At 39.5% G+C, this 19,863-nt stretch overlaps 1 protein-coding gene across 1 annotated transcript; it reads right to left on the bottom strand.

Annotated features, from left to right (window-relative positions):
• Positions 1–319: 319 nt before the first annotated feature.
• Positions 320–16,799, bottom strand: LOC128657939 (gastrula zinc finger protein XlCGF26.1-like). Its single transcript, XM_053712364.1, has 3 exons — positions 15,692–16,799; positions 3,381–3,463; positions 320–328 (listed from the first exon to the last, which is right to left on the bottom strand). The coding sequence occupies exons 1-3, from the start codon at positions 16,797–16,799 to the stop codon at positions 320–322; spliced, it is 1,200 nt and encodes a 399-aa protein (XP_053568339.1).
• Between the last annotated feature and the right edge of the window lie 3,064 nt (positions 16,800–19,863).

The raw sequence follows: 19,863 nt of genomic DNA, 5'->3' as shown, positions 1-19,863 counted from the left end.
AAAGGCATTCATACACCCATGTTTTGCTGTTTTTATTTATTAAAATTGAGGCTGTTACACAGCCATCTTAGCTGCGGCCAGCTCCGCCCCCCCTGGAAGTATTTTTAAGGGAGAAACCTAAACAAACTATATATTGTGTTTTCAGCAGACTCAGCAGATTCAAACTGTACCATTATTTTATGTATATATTATGACATGCAAAAACTACAGCAAAGCTGTTTATTACAATTGTAATAAAAATATGTATTTTTAAAACAAAATCTTAAACAAAATAGTGAGTTTTTTTCATAATCAAAACTTTTGTAGATCTATAATTGTATTAGGGAACCTTTCAAAAAAAGTAAAACATGGAGAATAATTAGCATTTTCCTTTTTTTATTATTCTTTTTTTTCCAAATAAGTAACAAAAAAACACACAAAAATGACATCATATTGTAACATGACATTTCTACTGCATTGTTTCAGCTGTTCACAACTTCATACAACAAGGTAACTTAAATTTTGCTTACCTGATAATTTTCTTTTCTTCAGATGGAAAGAGTTCACAGCTGCATTCATTACTTTTGGGAAATAAAAACCTGGCCACCAGGAGGAGGCAAAGACACCCCAGCCAAAGGGTTAAATGCTCCTCCCACTTCCCTCATCCCCCAGTCATTCTGCTGAGGAACAAGGAACAGTAGAAGAAATACCAGGGTGAAAAGGTGCCAGAAGAATAAAAAATAAAAGACGCCCCATAGAAAAAATACGGGTGGGGAGCTGCGGACTCTTTCCAACTGAAGAAAATGATCAGGTAAGCATAATTTAAGTTTTTCTTCATAAATGGAAAGAGTCCACAGCGGCATTCATTACTTTTGGGAAACAATACTCAAGCTATAGAGGACAGTGAATGCAAAAACGGTAGGGTACAATAGGCGACCCATTCTGAGGGCACCAGGCCTGAAAAAAACCCAACCCAACCAAACCCCGCTTTGTCGGAGCCGGGCAAAAAAACTAGAAGGAAAAGTCCCCAAGGACACTGACCATCAGATAGTCCGAAAGCCTAACTAGAGACCGCAAGCAGACTCACTGAGCCAACACTCCTCCAGGAGAACCATCGCCCAGCAGTCAGTCCCCACACAACCCTTACTAGTACAGTACCAAAATCCCCAAAAGGGAGAGGACAAGGGTAAGCCAAAGGAATAACTGAAAGGTACAGCAAAATCCATAAAGGAAAACCCCCTTCAAAAGAAGGCCAAGTCCACAGAGACCCAAATGGATCCCGAGAACAAGGGGAGACGACGCCCAACCCACAAGGAGCAACTGGGCATCATCAAGGAGAAGAAACATTTCCCAAACATTGTGCAACAGCACCAAAAAAGACAGCTGAAGACAAAGTTCTCAAAACATCAGAGCTCAGAGACTGAGCATAGCAAACAGAAATTACAAGTAGCAAACTCAGAAAATAAATATGATTCCAATAACACACTGCCATCCGTAGGAAGACAAAACACTATCCATAAGGAAAAAGCGGCCAAACAAAATAGCAGATTGCCCAACCTCCAAGACAGAGGAGACTCTCCAGGCAATCCAGGCTGCCAAGCCTACTCACAGATCTCAAATGGGGAGAGACACAGAACCTCAAAAAAAGTCCACTGTCACCCCCAAGACCTGAGGAGCAAAGAACAGATCACAGATCCTACACCTAGCCGGACCAGCCCAAGCAACGGCAGATCTGAAAGCAAGGGAACCGAAAGGAACCCCAAGACCGGCCCCCAAAAGGGCGGAAGAATAGACACAGCCACTTCAACCTAAATCAGGCATTAGACCCAAGGGATCTAGCAAAGTCACCCGACTAAGTCTCAATGCGGAGCCAGCAGCTCCCCAGATGGAAAGGAACAACTCAAAGAGCAGACCAATCCCCGAACAACATAAAACATCTGTTCCAACCTCCCGAACACAGGAGAGGCCCCTAAAAAGGAACCACACCTCCGAAAGGAGGACAACGAGCCCCCTGAAGAGGAGAGCATCAATAAACACCTGCCCATAAGACAGGAAGTCGTAGTTAGAACCAAGAGGACACAAGGCCACGTCACTGAAGAACACGGAAGAACCCCTTAAAACACCATCTTGCTAGCACACATACCAGATGCAAAAGTGACTGCTGAGCAATCGCAAACATTCCGTTTGCTAGGCAGGAAAGCCCACCATTAGGTCACGTTAGTCAGCTGTCCCAAGGGAACCATATCGTCTGGCACAAGACAAGCCCCAAGAAGCCCCGGCTCTCAGTAAATCTGGCCAAGTTGTAAAGCAGAACAGCCAGAACAAGGGCCAAGCCCAAGTACCCTGGAAACTGGAACCCCCTGGTCAGTCCTAGAATCCTAAGGTCTAGTAACATCCCACAGCGGGATCCACAAAGAGAAAACGCAGAGTAAAACCCTCGACAACCGGAAGATCAGGACAAGAAGCCTGGGCCCCAGAAATGTTTAGAATAAACAATCTTCCAGGAACATAAATCCCTCCTCTGATATAAAAAAACAGACCTCCCAGGGAATAATCCAGAATAACCCAGATAACAAGAGCAAGAAGCCCTTGCGGGTCCTGACCCAAAAGGAAGAGACCACCCCTTGCAGGAGCCAACACTCCAAAGAGCCAGAGACATAAAAGGACACTAGAGCTAGCAGGCGTCCAAGCAACATTAACATGATTCTGCTGGAAAGTGCGGCTAATTTCCCTTAAGGGACAAAAGGTGATGCTCATTTTATCAACCTCGAAAGAAGGAAAGGCTGAGTAGACCTCGCCGGGGATCGAACTAGCAACCCTCGGTTTGCTACAGTACAGAGTAGCCACAGAGCATTAGTATGCTGAGCTAGCTGTCCAGCTAGCCACGAGCTCCAGACACAAGGGGAACAGTGAGGATATGTCACCCGAACAAAGCAACATCAAGCCTCCACATCACCTCAGATTATAGTCAGAGGACAGTAAAACATGGGTTTGGATGCCACCTGGATGGCAATACCTGAACCATATGAGTAGAAAACCACTAGGATCTCTTCTATCCCAAGAATAAGATGCAGACCATTCCCAACACCGGGGAAGGACCCCTAACCCGGAGCCCAAAAAGACCTCACTGTCTAATGTCCCGAAAAAGGAACAACCAACTCCCAAAGGGAATCCAAGTCCCCTGAAGGTGACCCATCCACAAAGAGCAATGGACAAAATCCAAGAGGTCTCAATGAAGAAGAACCACTAAAGAAACAAGTCCAAAAGGACAATTTCCTAAAGTAACAGACCGGCGTAAAAGAGGAACAAAACCCTCTAATTTTTCCACCACGTGGGAAGGAATACTCTAGGTTCCGAGGGTATCGGAAGCAACAGAGAGTGACGCAGCAAAATTCACTAACCCAGTCACCAGAGAGACGGTTATTTATGACTGAAACAATCCTGAGAGCCGCATGGACCCGCAAATCCTCTTGAGAATGCTTAGCTGAAACATGTAAAACAAATAACAAGAAACATTAATAATATTAAGAGCACTCAGCACCCTAACCTGACCAGCAAGGAATAATAGGCACCACGTGTCTGAATAAGCCATGAGACAGAAGGTCTGAACCCAAGCAGGACCAGCCTGCAACCAGGGTCATAACTGCCAAGATTGCTAAATCCGCCCTCAGAGAGGGAGGAAGAAAAAAACAGACAAACATGGGACTAACTTGTCCTGAACAACTTCTGTAGAAGCAAACAGCGAGTATCGATCCCAGAGAATGGAAAACACAGGAAACACAGTATGAAAAATAAAATTCAGGCAACCCGAGGGCTAACGCCCAAGAAGAACAGAAAGATCCGCAGGACCAGCCTAACAGAAACCCTGTTCTTCCAACAAAACTTGGAAGGATCTCGATACAAGACTTAAAGGAGATTACTTCATCCCCCCATGTCTAACGAGGTGAGCCATTCGAAGGAGGAGACTGATGAGTCCCATAACCGAGAAGGATATGGTCCCCAAAAAGCTCAAAAACATGTCTGAGTAGAACACAAAGGTGAGCCAGCCTGTAACGAAAGGCACAACATTTAGGAACAGTTTCACCCGCAGGGAACTGCACATGCCCTCCAGTGGCCGAGAGACCTGGGGCAATTGGGCACAAACACAATCGCAAATAAACATCTGGACTTTATAGACGCGCAAGCACCAAAAGTATTTAAAAGCAAAAACGTGCCACAACCTCCGGGGGGAGCAATCCACCCTCCAAGGAGGAAAAAACATAACCTGGGTTACCCGCATGTGTAGTATTAGGGAGCGGTAGGGAACTCGCCTCCTGGAGGACAGGCCCCCCCGAGGCGGATGGCTTAGCAGTCCCTTGAATCCCCAAGCCCGAGACACAAGGAGTTCTAGAACGGCCTAAACAACATAACTGACTGACCTGAGTCAATGGGGCCAATTCACATTCGTCACAGGACAAGGAATCTGAATCAGAAAGTTGAACAATCTCAACATCAGCATCCTCCATAACTGGATAAAGGATTCCAAAAAATTGACTAAATATAAAACAATTTAAATGGCACCTGACACCCACAATGGCTGGGGCACTCACCACCTCCTATGAACCAGGCACCAGCGGACTAGAATTCTCCATCGCAGGAACAAATGAGTTACAGTACAATCATGAAAAAGTAAAATGAAACGATCTTCCCGGAATCTACGCCATGGAACAGGAACATGGCCCTTCAAGTGTGACGGATAGTAGCCTCGCTTCCACCATGGACTTGAGAGAAGAAAGCAGGCAGCGAAGTTCGAAAACTGCGATTGCTTGTGGAATTGTTAAAATGAGTCCGGATGGTTTCCTCTTCCTGTATCTCCGGATTCTAACTTTCATCCAAGCCCTCACTGAGAGACTGACAGGATTACTTAAAACGTCTGTCCCATGTCGAAGAGTACTACCCTCCATAAGAGACAAAAACAAAAACTTCTGACACTTCTCTGCCAACCTCCTGGGACCAAAAGCAAATAATGACTGGGGAATGAGGGAAGTGGGAGGAGTAGCTAAGCCTTTGGCTGGGGTGTCTTTGCCTCCTCCTGGTGGCCAGGTTCTTATTTTCCAAAAGTAATGAATGCAGCTGTGGGCTCTTTCCATTTATGAAGAAGATTATATTTATATAATCAATCGAAAATCAAAAGTAAAAAGAATGTCTCTTTTTGTTATATTTCTGCACAATGCATTTTATGCAGCCAGGGGCTACACTCATCCTGACAAGTATAGTCAAGCAAAGTGAAGTAAGAAAAAGGAATAAGAGCCATAAAAGGATCATGGATTCTCACCACATAAAAGAGATAAATGTATCAGGTAAGCATAAATTATGTTTTCTTTCATAGAGGTGATGACAGCTGACTATCCATTACTCCTGGGAACTTATGCCTAAGCTGTGGAGTCCTTGAGTAATAACATAAAGGGAGGGATTTAAAAAAAAATAACAAAAAAAACTTGTCACTGAGAAATTAAATCCACAGCCCCAATATTTTTTAATATTCTGTAGTGATCCAAGTAGGATGAGCAAAAGAAGCCCCCTGAATAATAAACTAGACTGACTTGTACTGGGATCCAAAAATATCATTTAAAACAGCTAAGTATAATGTCTGCACCATTGACGCAGCATACAAAGCTGAAGAGGCCTCATGAAAACTTGCAAATGGGATTTAATCTGAAGCTGCAATCATGAGATCTAGGAGTGCCATACAAAGAGCAACCAAGGGACTAAAGGTTCAGACAAGCTGACACCAATTTTAACCTTCTCTGCTCTGTTAGAGAAAGATTCTTGGAGACTGAAACTATTTGAAAACCCAAAAATGTACCTTTGTCTGAAGAACTAAATAACTTTTTGGAAAATTGATCTTCCAACCATGCTGTTGAAGAAACAACAAGAGTCAGTTGGTGTGAGATTCTGCTAAAGGAAAAGATGGAGCTAGAAACCCGAGACCTAATCACACATAAAAGGGCACTCAGAACATTTGTGAATATTCTTAAAGCTGTAGCTAGACCAAATGGTAGAGCAACAAACTGAAAATGCATGTCCAGAAAGGCAAACCTCAGAAACTGGAAATAGTTTTTTTTTCTAGGAACATGAAAGTAAGCATCCTTTAAAACTATTGTGGACCGACCTTGAAGAACGAAAAATAGAATAGTCTGAATAGATTCCATCTTGAAAGATGGAATCCTTACAAACTTGTTTAGGGCTTTCAGATCCAGAACTGGTCTGAAAGTACCTTTTTTCTTTGAAACAATGAAGAGATTTGAATACAATTCCATCCACTGTTCCTGCAAAGGAACTGGAACAATAACTCCCATAGGTTTCAGATTTGAGACAGACTTGAAAAAGACTGAACTTTTACAGGATTCCTTGGAACATTGGACAGAATAAAACTTCCTCTGGGGGGCCTTGTTCTGAATCCTATTTGATATCCCTGAGAAACAATATTCAGAACCCAAGGATCTGGAAAAGACTGAAACAAGCCACAAAAAGTGGCTTAATCTGCCCCCCTACAGGAACATCTGGATCGGGGACCGCACCTTCATGCAGTTTTGGTAGTACGGAAATATTTCTTACCTTGCTTGGACTTGTTCCAGTTAGCACTAGGTATCCAGGCTGAACCAGAGGTGCATTGCTTTTGAGCAGAGGAGTCAACCTTTTGTTCCCTATTGGGATGAAAGGAACGAAAACAATTAGAAGCTTTAGATTTCCCTCTAGACTTCCTGTCCTGAGGAAGAAAAGCCCATGTTAACTCCAGTGACAGTAGATATAGAATCTAAATCAGAACCAAACAATTTCTTAACCTGATAGGAAATAGATAATAATCTGGATTTTGACACCATATTAGCAGCCCAAGATTTAAGCAATAAGGCTCTGCTGCCAAATACATGCTTTTGACATTATTCTTCATAATTTCATATTCAGCATCACAAATAACATAATTGTCACTCTTGAAGATTTGCACTAGCAGAGTTATTAGAATACTGTTCTGAAAGACAATGAGTAAGTAGAAGCAGCAGCTACATCAGCAATATAAATAGCTGGCCTGATAATAAAGCATGCATGTAAAAAGGCCCTTCTATGAAAATATTCTAACAAATTATCTGGCTTACACCATTCCCTAGAAATCATGTCAGAAACAGCATCATTAACAGAAAAGACCTCAGAGAAATTAACAACTGAATTAAAATGATTACAAGGCTTATCCTCAAAAACTTTAGGATCTTTAACATCTAAGGTAATTAAGACCTCCTTTAAAAGAGAATGAATATGATTAACTTTAGACGAAAAAGAGGAAATATCAGGTTCTACATCTGATGAAGATTCCTCATCACCAGAGAAAACTACATCATCTGAAGCTATAACTGTTTTACTGGATTATTAGGCACATATAACATGTAGAAGATAAAATCTGAACTAACCTTTTACGCTTACTTGAAGGCAAGAGAGCAGCCAGTACTTCAGAAACCGCAGCCTTGATAAAAAAAAAATCACAGGAGGTGAAACTATGTCAGTATTCTCCTGTTTGAACAAACAGAAGGTGAATTAATAGCCAACAAAACAGCATTAGGTTGCTCTGATTGCATTAACAATTCTAAACATGAGCTGGAGAAGGCACAACAACTTGTTTAAAGCAAACCTAATAATGATTTAAAAGGTATTCAGTGATAGATTTTGGGACAAAATCCAACTGCTCCATTATAGCATATGACAAAGCACTGCAATAAACACTAAAACCCTTAAAAAGCTCTTGAGGAAAGGAAATTACTAACTCCCTCCAAAGTAGCTTTTTAAATAAAGTCACAGGTACAAAGCATGCTTAGCCCAACTGCAAAAACATAATTTATGTAAGAACTTACCTGATAAATTCATTTCTTACATATTGGCAAGAGTCCATGAGCTAGTGACGTATGGGATATACATTCCTACCAGGAGGGGCAAAGTTTCCCAAACCTCAAAATGCCTATAAATACATCCCCCACCACACCCACAATTCAGTTTAATGAATAGCCAAGAAGTGGGGTGATAAGAAAGGAGCGAAAGCATCAACGAGGAACTGGAATAATTGTGCTTTATACAAAAAAATCATAACCACTATAAAAAGGGTGGGCCTCATGGACTCTTGCCAATATGAAATAAATGAATTTATCAGGTAAGTTCTTACATAAATTATGTTTTCTTTCATGTAATTGGCAAGAGTCCATGAGCTAGTGACGTATGGGATAGCAAATACCCAAGATGTGGAACTCCACGCAAGAGTCACTAGAGAGGGAGGGATAAAAATAAAGACAGCCAATTCCGCTGAAAAAAGAATCCACAACCCAAGTCAAAAAGTTTTATTCTTATAATGAAAAAAACTGAAATTATAAGCAGAAGAATCAAACTGAAACAGCTGCCTGAAGAAATTTTCTACCAAAAACTGCTTCTGAAGAAGAGAAAACATCAAAATGGTAGAATTATTAAAAGTATGCAAAGAAGACTCAGTTGCTGCTTTGCAAATCTGATCAACAGAAGTTTCATTCTTAAAAGCCCAGGAAGTTGAAACTGACCTAGTAGAATGAGCCGTAATCCTCTGAGGCGGGGATTTACCTGACTCCACATAAGCCTGATGAATCAAAAGTTTTAACCAAGAAACCAAAGAAATAGCAGAAGCCTTCTGACCTTTCTTAGGACCAAGATAGCACAGGAGTTATCAGCGCTAAAAATCTAAAAAGGGATACCTAAGCCACTCTCCACTATCTCCTCAAGATAGAAATGGAACAAACAATATGGCGATTGAGAGGGCGCTAAAAAGCTGGGTATACTTAACACACCTAATTATTAAGATTATATCAAAACAAAGAATAAATCAAATACAGTGAATTTTAAAAATCTTTACTAGTGGGAATAATCCCTACTTATGCAATACATAAATTTAAAAAACAATACGTAAGAACAATTGCAGACACATAAAGTAAGTATTGGTTACGATATATATAACTTTTACTTGGAATACCACCCTGATAAAAATATTTATAATAAGTGCTTTTAAAAAATAGAATTGATCAATTACTATGTCCTTAAAATCAAATATTTTGTTCCTGAATATAATGGACAGTCTCTATGGTCCTTATATATTTGCAGCAGATAAAATCCCTTTTGTTTGTATGGTATATAACATACAAGACTTATCTCTGTGATTGAAATTAACGTGCTGGGTAAAAACGATAAAATGTTCCTTAATTAGGATACTTTGTATCTTTGCTGGTTGTATGTAACTTTAACTCACAGAAAGTTGCAGCGACTGTGTCCAAATGTCGCTGTAATGTATCTCAGAGTCTGTGGTCTTTAGTCAAAACACGCTCCTTGCGTGTGAGCCGCTTAGTGTGCTGCAGCTTCTATTCCTTGGTACAGGATTCACCCCTCCCTCCGTGGGGAGGTGACCGGCAAAGGTACGTCGCTCCTTGTGTGTGAGTACCTGGCAAGCTGTTATCTTTTGCTTCCAATGTTCCCAGCTCCCTGCTTTTGACAGACAGTCTGGATCTTTGTAAGTGCAATCACTGAGGTGAAAAAGGCACCCGCTCTTAGCGTTAATACGCGCGGGCAAATACTAGGTAACTAGTGGGTTTGGTTCTGGTAACAGGCAACTTCAGCTTCTATGCGTTTCACCCATGTGTGTGGGCTTTATCAAGATTTCTTAGGACCAGAAAAGATAACAAATAGACTAGAAGTCTTTCTGAAATCTTTAGTAGCTTCAACATAATATTTCAAAGCTCTTACCACATCCAAAGAATGCAAAGATCTTTCCAAAAAATTCTTAGGATTAGGACACAACGAAGAGACAACAATTTCTCTACTAATGTTGTTGGAATTCACAACCTTAGGTAAAAATTTAAATGAAGTCCGCAAAACCGCCTTATCCTGATGAAAAATCAGAAAAGGAGGTTCACAAGAAAGAGCAGATAAGTCAGAAACTCTTCTAGCAGAAGAGATAGCCAAAAGAATCAATACTTTCCAAGAAAGTAACTTAATATCCAGAGAATGCATAGGCTCAAACGGAGGAGCCTGTAAAGCTCTCAAAACCAAATTAAGACTCCAAGGAGGAGAAATTGACTTAATGACAGGCTTGATACGAACCAAAGCCTGTACAAAACAACGAATGTCAGGAAGATTAGCAATTTTTCTGTGAAACAGAACAGAAAGAGCAGAGATTTGTCCTTTCAAGGAACTTGCGGACAAACCCTTATCCAAACCATCCTGAAGAAACTGTAAAATTCTAGGAATTCTAAAAGAATGCCAAGAGAACTTATGAGAGGAATACCATGAAATGTAAGTCTTCCAAACTCAGTAATAAATCTTTCTAGACAAAGATTTACGAGCCTGCAACATAGTTTTGATCACTGAGTCAGAGAAACCTCTATGACTAAGCACTAAGCGTTCAATCTCCATACCATCAAATTTAATTATTTGAGATCCTGATGGAAAAACGGACCTTGAGATAGAACGTCTGACCTTAACGGTAGTGGCCAAGGTTGGCAACTGGACATACGAACAAGATCCGCATAACAAAACCTGTGTGGCCATGCTGGAGCCACCAGCAGAAGAAACGAACGTTGCATTATGATTTTGGAAATCACTCTTGGAAGAAGAACTAGAGGCGGAAAGATATAAGCAGGTTGATAATTCCAAGGAAGTGACAAAGCATCCACTGCTTCCGCCTGAGGATCCCTGGATCTGGACAGATACCTGGGAAGTTTCCTGTTTAGATGAGAAGCCATCAGATCTATTTCTGGAAGCCCCCATATCTGAACAATCTGAAGAAACACCTCTGGGTGAAGAGACCATTCTCCCGGATGTAAAGTCTGGCGACTAAGATAATCCGCTTCCCAATTGTCTATACGTGGGATATGAACCGCAGAGATTAAACAGGAGCTGGATTCTGCCCATGCAAGTATCCGAGATACTTCTTTCGTAGCCTGAGGACTGTGAGTCCCCCCTTGATGATTGACATACGCCACGGTTGTGACATTGTTTGTCTGAAAACAAATAAACAATTCTCTCTTCAGAAGAGGCCAGAACTGAAGAGCTCTGAAAATCGCACGGAGTTCCAAAATATTGATTGGTAATCTCGCCTCTTGAGATTTCCAAACCCCCTGCGCTGTCAGAGATCCCCAGACAGCTCCACAACCTGAAAGACTCGCATCTGTTGAAATCACAGTCCAGGATGGACGAACAAAAAATGGCCCCTTGAACTAAACGGTGGTAATTTAACCACCAAGTCAGAGATAGTCGAGTATTGGGATTTAAGGATATCAATTGTGATATCTTTGTATAATCCCTGCACCAAAGGTTCAGCATACAATGCTGAAGAGGTCGCATGTGAAAACGAGCAAAGGGGATCGCGTCCGATGCTGCAGTCATGAGACCTAAAACTTCCATGCACATAGCTACTGAAGGGAATGACCGAGACTGAAGGTTCTGACAAGCTGAAACCAATTTCAGATGTCTTTTGTCTGTTAGAGACAAAGTCATGGATACTGACTATTTGGAATCCCAAAAAGGTTACCCTTGTCTGAGGAATCAAGGAACATTTTGGTAAATTGATCCTCCAACTATGTTTTTGAAGAAACAACACGAGTTGATTCGTGTGAGATTCTGCAGAATGTAAAGACTGAGCAAGTACCAAGATATCGTCCAAATAAGGAAACACTGCAATACCCCGCTCTCTGATTACAGAGAGAAGGGCACCGAGAATCTTTGAGAAGATCCTTGGAGCTGTTGCTAGGCCAAAAGGAAGAGCAACAAACTGGTAATGCTTGTCTAGAAAAGAGAATCTCAGGAACTGATAGTGATCTGGATGAATTGGAATATGAAGATATGCATCCTGTAAGTCTATTGTGGACATATAATGCCCTTGCTGAACAAAAGGCAGAATAGTCCTTATAGTCACCATTTTGAATGTTGGTATCCTTACATAACGATTCAAATTTTTTAGATCCAGAACTGGTCTGAAAGAATTCTCTTTCTTTGGTATAATGAACAGATTTGAATAAAACCCCAGACCCCGTTCCAGATATGGAACTGGCACAATTACCCCAGATGACTCCAGGTCTGAAACACATTTCAGAAAAGCCTGAGCCTTTACTGGGTTTATTGGAATGCGTGAGAGAAAGAACCTTCTCACAGGCGGTCTTACCTTGAAACCTATTCTGTACCCTTGAGAAACAATGTTCTGAATCCAATGATTTTGAATTGAACTGATCCAAACATCTTTTAAAAATCGTAATCTGCCCCCTACCAGCAGTGCTGGAATGAGGGCCGCACCTTCATGCGGACTTGGGGGCTGGTTTTGATTTTCTAAAAGGCTTGGATTTATTCCAGACTGGAGAAGGCTTCCAATTGGAAACTGTTCCTTTAGGGGAAGGGTCAGGCTTCAGTTCCTTATTCTGACGAAAGGAATGAAAACGGTTAGCAGCCCTAAATTTACCCTTAGATTTTGAGGCAAAAAAGCTCCCTTCCCCCCAGTGACAGTTGAAATAATAGAATCCAACTGAGAACCAAATAATTTATTGCCTTGGAAAGAAAGAGATAGTAATGTTGACTTAGAAGTCCAAGATTTAAGCCATAAAGCTCTTCTAGCTAAAATAGCTAAAGACATATACCTGACATCAATTCTAATGATATAAAAAATGGCATCACAAATGAAATTATTAGCATGTTGAAGAAGCTTAACAATGCTATACACATTATGATCTGGTACTTGTTGCACTAAAGCCGCCAACCAAAAAGTGGAAGCTGCAGCAACATCAGCCAAAGAAATAGCAGGCCTAAGAAGATTACCTGAACATAAATAAGCCTTCCTTAGAAAAGATTCAAGCTTCCTATCTAAAGGATCTTTAAAAGAAGTACTATCTGCCGTAGGAATAGTAGTATGTTTATCAAGAGTAGAGATAGCCCCATCAACTTTGGGGATTTTTTCCCAAAACTCCAATCTATCAGCCGGCAAAGGGTACAGTCTCTTAAACCTTAAAGAAGGAGTAAAAGAAGTACCCAAACTATTCCATTCCCTCGAAATAACATCTGAAATAGCATCATGAACTGGAAAAACCTCTGGAATAACTACATGAGGTTTAAAAACCGAATTTAAACGTTTACTGGTTTTAATATCAAGAGGACTAGACTCCTCCATATCTAATGCAATCAACACCTCTTTTAGTAAAGAAAGAATAAACTCCATCTTAAATAAATATGAAGATTTGTCAGTGTCAATATCTGAGGCAGAATCTTCTGAACCAGATAGATCCTCATCAGAGATAGATAAATCAGAATGTTGGCGGTCATTTAAAAATTCATATGATTTATGAGAAGTTTTAAAAGACCTTTTATGTTTATTAGAAGGTGGTATAACAGACAGAGCCTTCTGAATAGAATTAGAAACAAATTCTCTTACATTAACAGGAATATCTTGAACATTAGATGTTGAAGGAACAACAACAACAACAGGTAATGGACTACTACTAATGGAAATATTATCTGCTTTTGAAAGTTTATCATGACAACTAACACAAACTACAGCCGGAGGAACAGTTACCACAAGTTTACAACAAATGCACTTAGCTTTGGTAGAACCGACATCAGGCAGCAGCTTTCCAGAAGTAGATACAGGGTCAGATTGCGACATCTTGCAATATGTAATAGAAAAAACAACATATAAAGCAAAATTATCAAATTCCTTAAATGACAGTTTCAGGAATGGGAAAAAATGCAAACAGAACAAGCCTCTAGGAACCAGAAGCAAAAAGAAACTGAGACTTAAATAATGTAAAAAAAACTGGCGCCAACTACGACGCCGGAAATGACGTCATAAACGTCAACAAATGTAATTTTCGCGCCAAAAAAGTCTTGCACCAAAAATGACGCAATAAATTCTAGCATTTTTTGCACCCGCGAGCCTAACAGCCCACAATTTAGAAAGAAAAGTGAATTTGAAAAATTTTCAGGTAAGAAAAAAATGTATTCATATGCATTTCCCAAAAAATGAAACTGACAGTCTGAATGAAGGAAATATACTGATTAACCTGAATCATGGCAAATATAAGTATAAAACATATAATTAGAACTTTACATATAAAGTGCCAAACCATAGCTGAGAGTGTCATAAATAAAATAAGACATACTTACCAAAAGACACTCATCTACATATAGTAGATAGCCAAACCAGTACTGAAATGAGAATCAGTAGAGGTAATGGTATATAAGAGTATATTGTCGATCTGAAAAGGGAGGTAGGAGAAGAGATCTCTACGACCGATAACAGAGAACCTATGAAATAGATCCCCGATAGGATGACCATAGCATTCAATAGGCAATACTCTCTTCACATCCCTCTGTCATTCACTGCACTCTGAGAGGAAAACCGGGCTTCAGCATGCTGCAAAGCGCATATCAATGTAGAAATCTAGCACAAACTTACTTCACCACCTCCATAGGAAGTTTGTAAAACTGAATTGTGGGTGTGGTGGGGGGTGTATTTATAGGCATTTTGAGGTTTGGGAAACTTTGCCCCTCCTGGTAGGAATGTATATCTCATACGTCACTAGCTCATGAACTCTTGCCAATTACATGAAAGAAATAAAGCAGGAGAACTTAACATAACATCCGAAGGCAGAAAATACTCATGAGAAAGAAATAACGAGCATAAAAAAACAAACAGCTAAAAGGACTTTTAGCATGCCAAAACCAAACATGCTAAGAACTAAAGTGCGCTAAGCCGAGGTGCATAAACCAGCTTACACGTGAAAGAAATATAGAAAGACTACCCACCTGACAAGCGTTCAGTCGGTGTGCACAACTGTGACACGCATAAACCTAAATGTTGAGGCGCGAAATTCAAACTAAGCACGCTAAAAAAGCTGATGTACTCAAAACAGCAAGGGAATAGTGTAAATAATTCTGTCTGTCCCAGGGTCATATATAGCAAATATATACAAATTTAACCATAACACAGCTATAAAGTGTCTAAAATGTATATTAACTAATATTAATACTTACTAACAGACACTCGTCCATCATCAAGTAAGCAGCAGACAGCCAAATCAGTACTGAAATCAGCAAAGGTTATCAAATAGTAGTATATTGCAGATCCACAAAGGAAAGAGAAATACAAGCCCCTGCCACCAAAAAAATTTCCCATGTGGTGAAAAAAGAATCACAAACCATACATCCCCATATACATCCCTCTGACAAGCACTGGAATCTGTGGGGAAACCAGGCCTCAATATAGACTGAAAACCCCTTTTTCTGAAGAATCAAATGCACATCTTTATTCTTAAACCACCTCCATCAGAGGTAAAGACCAAGGTATGTGTGAGGTTGGAGGGTTTTTATAGGGCTCTTGGGGTTTGGGAATCTTTGCATACCCCTAGTGGTAGAGGAGAGTAATGGATCGTAGACTTTCACTACCTGCATGAAATAAATGCATTCTCTCCTGTATGAATTTTCTTATGGCCAATAAGATGCAATTTCTGACTAAAACTTTTCCCACATTCAGAACAAGAAAATGCTTTCTCTCCTGAATGAATTTCCTGATGTCTAGTAAGAGATGATTTGTAAGTAAAACACTTCTCACATTCAGAACATGAAAATGCTTTCTCTCCTGTATGAATTTTCAGATGGCCAATAAGATGTGCTTTCCGATTAAAACATTTCCCACATTCAAGACATGAAAAATCTTTCTCTCCTGTATGAATTCTCTGATGTTTAATAAGAGTTGATTTGTCAGTAAAACACTTCTCACATTCAGAACATGAAAATGCTTTCTCTCCTGTATGAATTCTCTTATGTGTAGTAAAATGTGATTTTAGGGTAAAACGTACCCCACATTCAGAACATGCAAATGCTTTCTCTCCTGTATGAATTTTCTGATGTGTAATAAGAGTTGATTTCTGTCTAAAACATTTCCCACATTGTAAACATGAAAATGGTTTCTCTCCTGTATGAATTTTCTGATGGTTAATGAGAGATGATTTCACAGTAAAACACTTCCCACATTCAGAACAGGAAATCTCTCCTGTATGAATTTTCTGATGTGTAATAAGAGTTGATTTTTCAGTAAAACATTTCCCACATTCAGAACATAAAAATGCTTTCTCTCCTGTATGAATTTTCTGATGTCTAAGAAGATGTGATTTCTGACTAAAACATTTCCCACATTGAAAACATGAAAATGCTTTCTCTCCTGTATGAATTTTCTGATGTGCAATAAGATTTGATTTTTCAGTAAAACATTTCCCACATTCAGAACATGAAAATGCTTTCTCTCCTGTATGAATTTTCTGATGTGTAATAAGAGTTGATTTTTCAGTAAAACATTTCCAACATTCAGAACATGAAAATGCTTTCTCACCTGTATGAATTTTCTGATGTCTAATAAGAGATGATTTTTCAGTAAAACATTTCCCACATTCAGAACATGAAAATGCTTTCTCTCCTGTATGAATTTTCTGATGTGTAATAAGATGGTATTTTTCAGTAAACCATTTCCCGCATTCAGAACATGAAAATGCTTTCTCTCCTGTATGAATTTTCTGATGTCTAATAAGATGGGATTTCTGACCAAAACATTTCCCACATTGAAAACATGAAAATGCTTTCTCTCCTGTATGAATTTTCTGATGGTTAATGAGAGTTGATTTGTCAGTAAAACACTTCCCACATCCAGAACATGAAAATGCTTCCTCTCCTGTATGAATTTTCTGATGTCTTAAAACATTTGCTTTTCTGGTAAAACATTTCCCATATTCAGAACGTAAATTTTCCATATTTCTTCTTTGATTTTGAAGATTGAAACAAGTATCTGTATTTTCACCATGGCTAGGACTATGATTACTGCAGTTAGTAAATTCATCTGTTGAAAAGAAATACAATGGAATTGATGTTAGTTAGCTGTTTATGACAATTATATTTTGAGGACATTTAAACTGTTATGAATGAGTGTCTATCACAAGATTAAGGAACAGGCTATGACCCCCTACACCTTTCCCTAGCTTCATGCTTATTACTTAAGGGTAGTTTAATAGACATTTAAGAATATTTTTTATTTATTTTATAGCAAACATAATATAAATCATGTAACAAATATTATATTTTCAGAAGATCTTAGATATTGCACAGATGTAACAAAACACTAAACGCTATATAGCAATTAAGAAATAAAAACATAATTTATGCTTACCTGATAAATTTATTTCTCTTGTGATGTATCAAGTCCACGGATTCATCCTTACTTGTGGGATATTCTCCATCCCTACAGGAAGTGGCAAAGAGAGCACCCACAGCAGAGCTGTCTATATAGCTCCTCCCTTAGCTCCACCCCCCAGTCATTCGACCGAAGGCTAGGAAGAAAAAGGAGAAACTATAGGGTGCAGTGGTGACTGAAAGTTTTAAAATAAAAATATATATGCCTGTCTTAAAAAACAGGGCGGGCCGTGGACTCGATACATCACAAGAGAAATAAATTTATCAAGTAAGCATAAATTATGTTTTCTCTTGTAAGATGTATCGAGTCCACGGATTCATTCTTACTTGTGGGATACCAATACCAAAGCTTTAGGACACGGATGAAGGGAGGGACAAGACAGGGACCTTAAATGGAAGGCACCACTGCTTGTAGAACCTTTCTCCCAAAAATAGCCTCCGAAGAAGAAAATGTATCGAATTTGTAAAATTTGGAAAAAGTATGAAGCGAAGACCAAGTCGCCGCCTTACAAATCTGTTCAACAGAAGCCTCATTTTTAAAAGCCCATGTGGAAGCCACAGCTCTACTAGAATGAGCAGTAATTCTTTCAGGAGGCTGCTGTCCAGCAGTCTCATAGGTCAAACGGATGATGCTTTTCAGCCAAAAGGAAAGAGAGGTAGCCGTAGCCCTTTGACCTCTCCGTTTACCAGAATAAACAACAAACAATGAAGATGTTTGAGGGAAATCTTTAGTTGCTTGTAAATAAAACTTTAAAGCACGAACCACATCAAGATTGTGTAACAGACATTCCTTCTTTGATGAAGAATTAGGACACAAAGAAGGAACAACAATCTCTTGATTGATATTCTTATTAGAAACAACCTTAGGAAGAAACCCAGGTTTGGTACGCAAAACCACCTTATCTGCATGGAAAACAAGGTAAGGGGAATCACATTGTAAAGCAGATAGCTCAGAAACTCTTCGAGCCGAAGGGATAGCTACTAAAAACAAAACTTTCCAAGATAGAAGCTTAATATCTATGGAATGCATAGGTTCAAACGGAACCCCTTGAAGAACTTTAAGGACTAAGTTTAGGCTCCAAGGCGGAGCAACAGGCTTAAATACAGGCTTAATTCTGACCAAAGGAATTGTAGCAAGAAAAAAAGGTGACAGTATGTTAACACTCTTGTGATTCTCAATAAAGCATATGTATAGTAGTAAGGAGGGTCACCTTGATACAGGTTGTAAATAAAACTTAACTTTTATTCTAATTGAATTAATATATACATATAGTGTAGATATATACAAGTGAATGAATGTGTTAAAACTTAGATTAAAATAGAAAATAGGGAACGAATATCCACCATAGAAAATTATCAATCTCAATAGTAATGCTCCACACAGTTCCAACACAAACTCCTGAATGCACAAATCTGCAGAAAATTGTTACCTATAAAAGGGATTGATCTCATAAACAAATTACACTGAGTAATGCAGCAAGGAGCGAGAGTAAGTGTCGGTCTGTGTAGAAACTGATAAGCCTAGTAACGGCTAAAACAGGAGGCAATAATAACAGCAATAATGGCTAAGGTTTCCTAAACATGCCTGATGCGCATTTTGCCATTCACCAGCTTTCTCAAAGGCTAACCCGATCAGGGTTTGTCTCCAAGCCTTTAAATAAATTATGGGCCAATCAGAGTGGAGTGTGGTTACACACCCACTAATCCAACCTATCAGCAGAATTGGCCCTCTTTGGATGGAGGCCATCATGTGATCGCAACGTCAGTCTGTTAATGAAAATAACATAATTTATGTAAGAACTTACCTGATAAATTCATTTCTTTCATATTAGCAAGAGTCCATGAGCTAGTGACGTATGGGATATACATTCCTACCAGGAGGGGCAAAGTTTCCCAAACCTCAAAATGCCTACAAATACACCCCTCACCACACCCACAATTCAGTTTAACGAATAGCCAAGAAGTGGGGTGATAAGAAAGGAGCAAAAGCATCAAAAATAAGGAATTGGAATAATTGTGCTTTATACAAAAAAATCATAACCACCACAAAAAAGGGTGGGCCTCATGGACTCTTGCTAATATGAAAGAAATTAATTTATCAGGTAAGTTCTTACATAAATTATGTTTTCTTTCATGTAATTAGCAAGAGTCCATGATCTAGTGATGTATGGGATAGCAGATACCCAAGATGTGGAACTTCCACGCAAGAGTCACTAGAGAGGGAGGGATAAAATAAAGACAGCCAATTCCGTTGAAAAAGATCCACAACCCAAATAAAAAAATGAAATAATAAGCAGAAGAATCAAACTGAAACAGCTGCCTGAAGTACTTTTCTACCAAAAACTGCTTCTGAAGAAGAAAAAACATCAAAATGGTAGAATTTAGTAAAAGTATGCAAAGAAGACCAAGTTGCTGCTTTGCAAATCTGATCAACAGAAGCTTCATTCCTAAAAGCCCAGGAAGTAGAAACTGACCTAGTAGAATGAGCCCTAATCCTTTGAGGAGGGGACTTACCCGACTCCACATAAGCATGATGAATTAAAGACTTTAACCAAGATGCAAAAGAAATGGCAGAAGCCTTCTGACCTTTCCTGGAACCAGAAAAGATAACAAATAGACTAGAAGTCT

This window comes from Bombina bombina, chromosome 4 (genome assembly GCF_027579735.1).
Source record: "Bombina bombina isolate aBomBom1 chromosome 4, aBomBom1.pri, whole genome shotgun sequence".
Classification (NCBI taxonomy): domain Eukaryota; kingdom Metazoa; phylum Chordata; class Amphibia; order Anura; family Bombinatoridae; genus Bombina; species Bombina bombina.
Note: the sequence above shows the minus strand (reverse complement) of the source record. Positions and strands in the feature narration are given on the sequence as shown.

Coding starts and splice junctions, on each gene's coding strand:
- LOC128657939 (XM_053712364.1), bottom strand. CDS start 16,799: ATGGAAAATTTACGTTCTGAATATGGGAAATGTTTTACCAGAAAAGCA. Junction 3,464..15,691: donor AGATTTTTCATGTCTTGAAT/GTGGGAAATGTT, acceptor TACATGTTTCAG/CTAAGCATTCTCAAGAGGAT.